Raw genomic sequence first — 9,318 nt, 5'->3', positions numbered from 1 at the left:
CGTTCGTTTTTCACCCCACGCAATAAAAGTCCCAGAAAAAAAATCAAAGAAAAACGAGCAGCGTTCACCCCCTCAACTCGCAACCAGAACAAGCGGCCACGTGATCTGGAGCCGATTATATGCCGCCAGCGTTGATCACAGCCACGCGCTCGGGTTGGCAAAGCGCAGGACACGCGCTGAGTTCCAGACATTGTTATGGCTCGGCTGTTGTCGTCGTTGCAGCGATTGGACACGGGCCACTACCCGAATGCTTCTCGAGCTATCGATTATCACGAGCCCAAATCGAGTGTCCACGCCATGCTCGGGTCCAATCTATGAGCCACATTCAAATATCGTCACTTGGGTGCACTGCGATCCCCACGTTACGTCATCAAATTTTGCAAAGGAGAGGTTGAGTGAAAATGATCGCTTTTGTCCTTGAAATTACACCGCAACAAAGGAGTTTCTTGGCCAGCGGAGTTGCGTGCGAGTATCCTTGACTCCCACTAGTGCCAGTAAGCTCGTGTCAAGCGAAAAACATTCCAATTGAATATCGTTGCACCGCTCCTTTAAACAAAAAAGCTGCTTATAGTTTAGAAACCCTTGGTATTCTCCATTTCCATCTTCGAAGAAGGATGTCTCCACCGGGAGGCATTTGCCCTTGAAAATATGAGGAATCGGGTTGGGCCTTTCTAACGTCTTGTTTCGTGACTCACACCCCGCAAAAAAACCTAATACATCTAAAGCATTCGGTAAGATCGCGACACTGTTAGCCCGAACAAGCGATCGCCGGTTTTTTTCAATTTTTCTCTTTGAAACCAAAGGATGTTATCGAAGTTATTATTGTTACGGAAAGAGCTCATTTAGTTCTATATTATAAGCGATAAAATTTCGTGCTCGCTAATACTATTTAGAAGTAAAATGTGAAAATGCGGCGATGTCGTGTTCGCGCTAATAGTGTCGCAATGTGTACATCCAAGCTTGCTGAGTTAACTTTTTTTGTGTCGATATATCACTGCCGGGTTGTGAAAATTTGTCACGTAGTAAACAAACAGCAATCATAGGCACTGCGCGTGAGTATAATTGATGAAAAGCTCTTCTAGGTTCTCGACGGTTCGTCCTCATAATAGTGATATTGTCTTGCCGTGCTGACCCACGAAAACGAAGTTGCTTGTATCCGCACGCATATGGAGGCACTCGCTGATAAAATTTGTTTATCCTTCCTTGTTATGCTCTTTATCGCGACAGCGACGGAAAGTGGAGCCTGGACACTTCTCGGCCGTGGGCGAGAAGATACATCTCGCGCTCCAGGAAGAGCAGACTCGCTGCTTGGCCGTGGCAGGCGAGACACAACTGAAAATCCTGGAAGAGCAGACTCGCTGCTTGGCCGTGGCAGGGAAGACACAACTGAAGGTACTGGAAGAGCAGACTCGCTGCTTGGCCGTGGAAGAGAAGACTCGCTGCTTGGCCGTGGAAGAGAAGACTCGCTGCTTGGCCGTGGAAGAGCAGACTCGCTGCTTGGCCGTGGAAGAGAAGACTCGCTGCTTGGCCGTGGAAGAGCAGACACGCTGCTTGGCCGTGGAAGAGCAGACACGCTGCTTGGCCGTGGCAGGCAAGACACAAGTGAAGCTCCTGGAAGAGCAGACTCGCTGCTTGGCCGTGGAAGAGAAGACTCGCTGCTTGGCCGTGGAAGAGAAGACTCGCTGCTTGGCCGTGGCAGGCGAGACACAACTGAAGCTCCTGGAAGAGCAGACTCGCTGCTTGGCCGTGGAAGAGAAGACTCGCTGCTTGGCCGTGGAAGAGAAGACTCGCTGCTTGGCCGTGGAAGAGAAGACTCGCTGCTTGGCCGTGGCAGGCGAGACACAACTGAAGCTCCTGGAAGAGCAGACTCGCTGCTTGGCCGTGGCAGGGAAGACACAACTGAAGGTACTGGAAGAGCAGACTCGCTGCTTGGCCGTGGAAGAGAAGACTCGCTGCTTGGCCGTGGCAGGCGAGACACAACTAAAGCTCCTGGAAGAGCAGACTCGCTGCTTGGCCGTGGAAGAGAAGACTCGCTGCTTGGCCGTGGAAGAGAAGACTCGCTGCTTGGCCGTGGAAGAGAAGACTCGCTGCTTGGCCGTGGAAGAGAAGACTCGCTGCTTGGCCGTGGAAGAGAAGACTCGCTGCTTGGCCGTGGAAGAGAAGACTCGCTGCTTGGCCGTGGCAGGCGAGACACAACTGAAGCTCCTGGAAGAGCAGACTCGCTGCTTGGCCGTGGCAGGGAAGACACAACTGAAGGTACTGGAAGAGCAGACTCGCTGCTTGGCCGTGGAAGAGAAGACTCGCTGCTTGGCCGTGGAAGAGAAGACTCGCTGCTTGGCCGTGGAAGAGGAGACTCGCTGCTTGGCCGTGGAAGAGAAGACTCGCTGCTTGGCCGTGGAAGAGAAGACTCGCTGCTTGGCCGTGGAAGAGAAGACTCGCTGCTTGGCCGTGGAAGAGAAGACTCGCTGCTTGGCCGTGGAAGAGAAGACTCGCTGCTTGGCCGTGGAAGAGAAGACTCGCTGCTTGGCCGTGGAAGAGAAGACTCGCTGCTTGGCCGTGGCAGGCGAGACACAACTGAAGCTCCTGGAAGAGCAGACTCGCTGCTTGGCCGTGGAAGAGAAGACTCGCTGCTTGGCCGTGGAAGAGAAGACTCGCTGCTTGGCCGTGGCAGGCGAGACACAACTGAAGCTCCTGGAAGAGCAGACTCGCTGCTTGGCCGTGGAAGAGAAGACTCGCTGCTTGGCCGTGGAAGAGAAGACTCGCTGCTTGGCCGTGGAAGAGAAGACTCGCTGCTTGGCCGTGGCAGGCAAGACACAACTGATGCTACTGGAAGAGAGGACTCGCTGCTTGGCCGTGGCAGGCAAGACACAACTGATGCTACTGGAAGAGCAGACTCGCTGCTTCGCGGTGGAAGAGCAGACTCACTGCTTGGTCGTGGCTGAGATAATTAGCTCCTGGGTCGTGTTGAGATGGCGATTAACCCAGTGTATTAATTCCGTCTCGGTGCTTCACAAATCGCCTTATTGAGCAATCTAAAAGCAATATAAATAAAAGTACACGCATATCAGGACTTGATTGTGGTTCTTCAGGTTTATCACATGATAGCTAAGACTGAATGTCACGTTAAAGACAATAAAATCCCCAGTTGGAGACCAAAATGTAAATTTAATCATTTCTGTGCAATAATTTCTGCGTTCCGCTCCCAGTTTTCTCGCTTTCTGCTGCAATGTCTCATGGTGCTGTAGACGAATAAATAAGTAGCAGTAACTGTTGACCCTGGGCGTACTAACCGGGAGGGCAAGGGAGGCGCTTGCCCCCCCCCCCCCCCAATTTTAGAGGGGAGGAGGGGCAAGTCATGTGGTTTCAAAGGTCGGCATTTTAGGTCGCCCTCACTCACCCTCACCCTCACAGCCACACTTACCTAAGCCCCTCACTCACCCTCACCCTCACAGCTACACTCACCTTGAGCCCCTCACTCACCCTCACAGTCACAGTCACCTTCAGCCCTTCACTCACCCTCACTGAACCTCACGGCCCTCACGCACTCACCGCCCTCACGGCCCTCACTCACTCATGGCCCTCACGAAACTCACCGCCCTCACGCCACTCACCGCCCTCACGGCCCTCACGCACTCATAGCCCTCACGCCACTCACCGCCCTCACGGCCCTCACCGCCCTCACGGCCCTCAACGCCCCTCACGCCACTCACCGCCCTCACGGCCCTCACCGCCCTCACGGCCCTCACCGCCCTCACGGCCCTCACCGCTCTCACGGCCCTCACGGCCCTCACCGCCCTCACGGCCCTCCGCCACTCACCGCCCTCACGCCACTCACCGGCGTCACCGCTCTCACGCAACTCACCGCCCATTAACAATACTAATGCACCTTTCTGAAACAGTTTATTTCCAAAAAACGATCGATATCAAACCAGAACCAAGTCTTTCGGTGTCATCATCACCGGCACGAGGTATCAAGTGAAAATTTTGCGTCCCTGTTTGGATGCAGCCGCTTTAAACGTATTCGAATTGCTCCGAGTTGTTTGCTTATTTCGAGCCGAACCCGATCTCAGCAATTCGTGTCGATCTAGGGAAAGCTAGAGAACAACCCGTCATTAACACCAAAATTGCTGAGAAAGATGCTCGATCTGAAGGGGGCCTCACGCACTCACCGCCCTCATGCACTCATGGCCCCCACACCACCTCATGCACTCGCCGCCTTCACGGCCCTCACGCCTCTCATGCCACTCACTGCTCTCACGCACTCATGGCCCTCACACCCCTCACGCACTCACCACCCTCACACCACTCACGCGCTCATGGCCCTCACGCCACTCACCGCCCTCACGCCCCTCACGCACTCATACCCCTCACCGCCCTCATGGCCCTCACGGCATTCACCGCCCTCACGGCCCTCACAACCCTCACCGTCCTCATGGCCCTCACGGCCCTCACCGCCCTCACGGCCCTCACCGCTCTTACCGCCCTCACAGCCCTCACGGCCCTCACCGCCCTCACAGCCCTCACGGCCCTCACTCACCCTCACACTCATGAATTTTCCTGGTTCAGAAACTCACTCACCCTCACCTCACCTGTGAGGATGAGGGTGAGTGAGGGTGAGTGAGGGCCCTCATGAGTGAGGTTCGCCGAGGTATGTGTGGTTTTCCCCGCTCCCCCCTGAAACAGCCACTGTTATGCAGGGCAAACACTGGCCAGCGGTGCCCAAGGGATGCCAAGGGCACCGCCGCCGGACCTTGGGGGGGGGGGGGGGGGGGGGGGGGGGGGGTCTGGTTTGCCTCCCTACTGAAAAACAAGTTGGTACGCCACTGCTGTTGATATGTCTGGAATAGTGATATACGTAACAAGGCGCCTTCAAACGACACGACCGGAGATACGCGTCTGTAAAATATGTAGACGAGGATGATGTTTATTGATGCCTGGAAAACTAAAACCAGTAAAATATCTGCTATATAAACCCGTTTAAATATTACGCCCTTCACGGTCGATCGGAAAATGTAACTGTAAATATATCAGCTTGAACTTTAGAAATAACTAGAACACAAAGAAAGAAAGGCCAGGATATGACACATAGCTGTTTGGTTCTTGTTCAAGTACTTTTCTTGCCTTATCTGAGATTGTGACGTCTCTAATGGCCTGGAGGGCTCGCCGTTCTGGGTGTTCTTTGGCTTTCCTTGCCAGGTGCTGTTTCAAATATGGAAGGTAATAATTGGTCCACATGGTTTCTGTTGTGTATCACACAGCTGTGTGTCATATTCTGTTCTTTCTTTCTTTGTGTTCAGCTGTGTGTCATATCCTGTCCTTTCTTTCTTTGTGTTCTAGTTATTTCTAAAGTTCAAGCGGATATATTTACAAGTATGTACCAACAAGCTCAACTCTTAACCGTTATTCAGATAGGAAAATACGGCAAGGTGGCGTAAGCAAGACACCATAAAAATGGGAAGTCTATCAATTGCATGGTCTCTTGGAAAATAGTATTATATTAGTAATAGACTTGCTAGTTTGCTTCTTTTTTTTTTTCGCGCGCGCGTTTTTTTTGTTTTTTGTTTTTTGCAGTATTTTTAGATTGATTGCAAGAGGGCCTAATTTCTGAAGGAGTTTATCATGTAGTTGCTGTTGCCGAGTATGGGTGGTTACCGAATGTATTTTTAAGCATTTCCTATCGTGTTCTTCGTCAGAATTTGTTGGCCACTCTTCTTTCTCCAGGCTTTCCAAAACAAAGAAAAAAAATCAAGCATACCAGGTGTAGTATTGCGTTTAACTAGTGTAACCGCCGTACGTAATTCAACTTCGTCCTCTTTGCTTATATATATCTTCCTTTATTTTTCTTTTATTGTGTTACTACGCGCCCACATCCGGTGGCGGGAAGAAGGTGATGTCGTTGGACAACGCGATCCTTCGTTCACGAGATATCGTGTTGCCTTTTGTGTGACTTGTGCTTCGCCTTGTCTTCGGAATGCAGGATTGGGGTAGTTCGTTGATCCTCTGGTCAGCGATCCACACCTCTGCTTTTCCTTGCTGAAGCGGCTTCGAGGGCTGTATATAATTCAGTATCAAAGTTTATGTTTCTGGGTGGATGAGTGGCGAAATGTGTTAACGCACCGGCACGTGTAGCGAAAGCTCACGCTGCAAAACCCAAGAATCCTGGGTACAATTTCAGTCCCCACCCCTGCCCGTTTCGGCGAGTGGTCGTGTAGTAATACTGCGCGATGCACGTTAAAGATCCAAGGCTAACTGATATACTACACTGACTAAATTGCTCGTGTACAGTGAACAATGTCGCCTTAGTCTGGTAGACTAAACTACGATTCTACTCGTTGTTACATAAAAACACAACAACAACAAAAGAAGCTTTGTGCATTATGCTTGCGCTGCACGAAATAGTTCTTGCAAGATTTGGTTAGCACAGGAAGAACCTATGCGTTTGGCGTTTGAAGCGCGTACATCTTCCTAAAACAACGATAAGCTAATGCTCGATAATAGCTGGGCTGTAAAATTTGGCGCTTTCACGTAGAAATCTAAACTTTTTAAAGCGAAAGCATTAACTGTCTCATGGAGCGAGCTGACGTCATCAGTTTGAAGCGCGAAAACGGCACATACTAGTTTCCCCGATCCTTCGGTTCCATTGGCTGGCGCGCGTCGACGGGGCTCCCATTGGCCGCTGCCAACGTTACTAAAACACTCAGTTGGGAAACTCGCCGTCGAAACCTGGGCCGCTGGCGTCCACCGAGACCGAGCTAAATGCGACAACAGCGCCACTCTTTATCATTTGTCTGTACTGTGGTCACCTTGAGCTTTTTGAAAGCCTGTTTTTGCGTAAAAACAAACGAAAAAGACTTTTTTTGTATGAAATTTATTGGAGTTTAGTACCAAAAGAGGGGCGCGTTATGTTTTTAAAACTTTTAGTTTGCAGGATTTTGCGGCACAATTAATGTTTTTATACAACCATGCCTTAGCGGGCCTTTCAGGTAGCACGTCCCGCCCTACGTGCATTTTAACTTCGGTAGCTCAACGCGGCGCGTCCGCCGGGGAGACGGGGGTGGCACCCCTGTAACCTCTACCGCTGTATCTGTTCTTAAAGCCAAAATAGAAGTCACGTGCAGTTCCTCGAGTGGCCGCTGCGGGACAAATGGTGGCGTTGTGTTCGTCATTAGCTCGGTGCTCGGAGACAGATTGGGGCCACTTTTTCAAAGCTGTCTCTATGGGAGTTTCCCAACTGAGTGTTTTAGTAACGTTGGCCGCTGCGCTCGTCAGTTTCCACGACTGCTCCCCCCATAGCGCTGCGTGTCCTTCAGCGCTAGAGTTCCCTACGGGAGCCAGAGTTGCGCATTTGTTTTCCCCGCGCCGCCACGCCGCTATTCGCCGAGATCCATCACGTGAGGAGCAAAGCATCCGGTGGCGTGCAAGAAAGCCACCTTTACGGTCGCTCCGCCGACGTTTCTCTTGCCCCGGCGTATGTTTGGTGGGGGGGGGGGGGGGGGGGGGGGGGGGGGGGGGGTTAACGTGCATCACGCAGTAGTGATCACACGAACGCACTGTTTAACAATACTCATCCAGTTCGAAACGGCCAGGGGCAGGCAGGTGGTTGAGGCTCAGAAAAACCTTGAAGCGATCTGGCAAACTACCCCCCCCCCCCCCCCTCGCACGCTGGTAGTAATCCGCTCGAACGCCGCCCGAGTGATGATAAGTTTAGTTTGTACATGATGCAAAATCCTGATACTGGGAATGAAATTTGAAAGAAAAAGTGTAAGACAGAAAAAAGGGGACCGGACAAGGTCTCAAACTCAGCTCACGACAACGTCTCAAACCCAACTCAGCTGAGAACTCGGCTCAGGACAGCGTCTCAAACTCAACTCAGCTGAGTTTGAGACGTTGTCCTGTCCTCTTCACTGCATAGAAGGTCGCGTAGATGGTCATTGTTAGAAACGCGTTGTCAGAAGGCGCTACACGTCACATGCTCGGTGGTTCGGAAGTTCAAAGCTATGTCTTTTCGACCTAAATAACTGTGCCATTAGTAAAAACTAACAAATAAATAAACATAATAAATGCAAAAAATAAAAAGCTGGAGAAAAAAAAAAAAAAACTTAAGAATCCACGGAAGTGTTGTATTCTCGCATATTCACAGGCCCAGAACTACGAAAGAAGTTTCTTCTACCAAAATGTGTACAGGCTAAAAGAAACATGTCCCAAAAACGTGAAATGAAAAAAAAAAAAAAAAAATATATATATATATATATATATATATATATATATATATATATATATATATATATATATATTATTTTTTATGACGTGCCGAGTTTGAACAATATTAGAAATCTTTTTCCCTGAGTTAATTTATTCCTCAACATAAAAATAACAATATATACATTAATTTGTATTCTGCAGATGTTAATGATATGTACTGTCCGTGGTGTTAATTTAAATGCGATACCTCAAACAATTACGATGAAAAAAATTACCAAGTTTAGGGCATAATTGCCCATAGATACATGTTTGGATATTTCTTCCAAACTCGTCTTGAAGAATACTAATCATATCTTAAGACTACACTTACCTGGCTATACATAGATCATTCTTAAAAAGTTGAACATCTCTACCATAAATATCTTCGGCTATAGCGCGCTTCAAATATGGCACAAACGACAATTGTCAAAAACCCGTCGTCCTTCCTCGCTCCTTCGGGAATCTATTTCTTTAAAACCAAGCATGCCAGACGATTGAAATAAACGGCATTGTCTTTCGCAAGTAATGCGGCGCCACATGTAAAAATGCGAGAAAAAAATTACGAATGTACCTCACAGCTTGAATCCAAATGAAACCGCCCGCTCGTCTTTCAAGGTTCGACGGACTTCGAACTTTTACCCTAAAAGTTCGAAGTTCGTCGAACTTTTGACTTTTCAGGAATCGGAAGGTCGAAATTTTTCGAATTCTTTAGATTAATAAGTTCGAAAGTTCGACAAGCATCGAATTTTGCAGCGTAATAAGTTCGAAATTTCGAAAAGCGTCGAACTTCTTACTTTAGCAAGGTCGAAAATTCGACTTCCGTCGAATTTCTTCGCGACTCCAGCCACAGTGAAACTGTGACTCCAGCGACCTATCGGGGAGGAGGACAGACCGTGACGCCCCAAGCGGTTAACCTAACAACTACACGGATGGGGACAACAAATACAAGGACGCAGCGTTCGGCCGACATAACCGAACGCGGCGTCAGCGTTCGGCTGGAGTTCGTGTTCTCCGGCGAAGGGGAGGAGGGGCTCTTTCGTTTCCACTCGGCCTGCATGAACAATGCAGCATGCACGA

At 49.7% G+C, this 9,318-nt stretch overlaps 1 protein-coding gene across 1 annotated transcript; it reads left to right on the top strand.

Moving 5' to 3' along the window:
* Nucleotides 1–595: 595 nt before the first annotated feature.
* LOC121835295 lies at nucleotides 596–3,027 on the top strand. The gene is made up of 3 exons (XM_042289304.1): nucleotides 596–660; nucleotides 1,228–1,980; nucleotides 2,197–3,027. The coding sequence occupies exons 1-3, from the start codon at nucleotides 649–651 to the stop codon at nucleotides 3,025–3,027; spliced, it is 1,596 nt and encodes a 531-aa protein (XP_042145238.1). The 5' UTR covers nucleotides 596–648.
* The last annotated feature ends 6,291 nt before the right edge of the window (nucleotides 3,028–9,318 follow it).

This window comes from Ixodes scapularis, unplaced genomic scaffold (assembly GCF_016920785.2).
Source record: "Ixodes scapularis isolate PalLabHiFi unplaced genomic scaffold, ASM1692078v2 PGA_scaffold12__126_contigs__length_90152505, whole genome shotgun sequence".
Taxonomy (NCBI): domain Eukaryota; kingdom Metazoa; phylum Arthropoda; class Arachnida; order Ixodida; family Ixodidae; genus Ixodes; species Ixodes scapularis.
Note: the sequence above shows the minus strand (reverse complement) of the source record. Positions and strands in the feature narration are given on the sequence as shown.

Bases quoted from the DNA above. Each gene is read 5' to 3' on its own strand.
- LOC121835295 (XM_042289304.1), top strand. The intron at 1,981-2,196 runs CTAAAGCTCCTG...GGCGAGACACAA, and splicing joins CCGTGGCAGGCGAGACACAA to CTGAAGCTCCTGGAAGAGCA.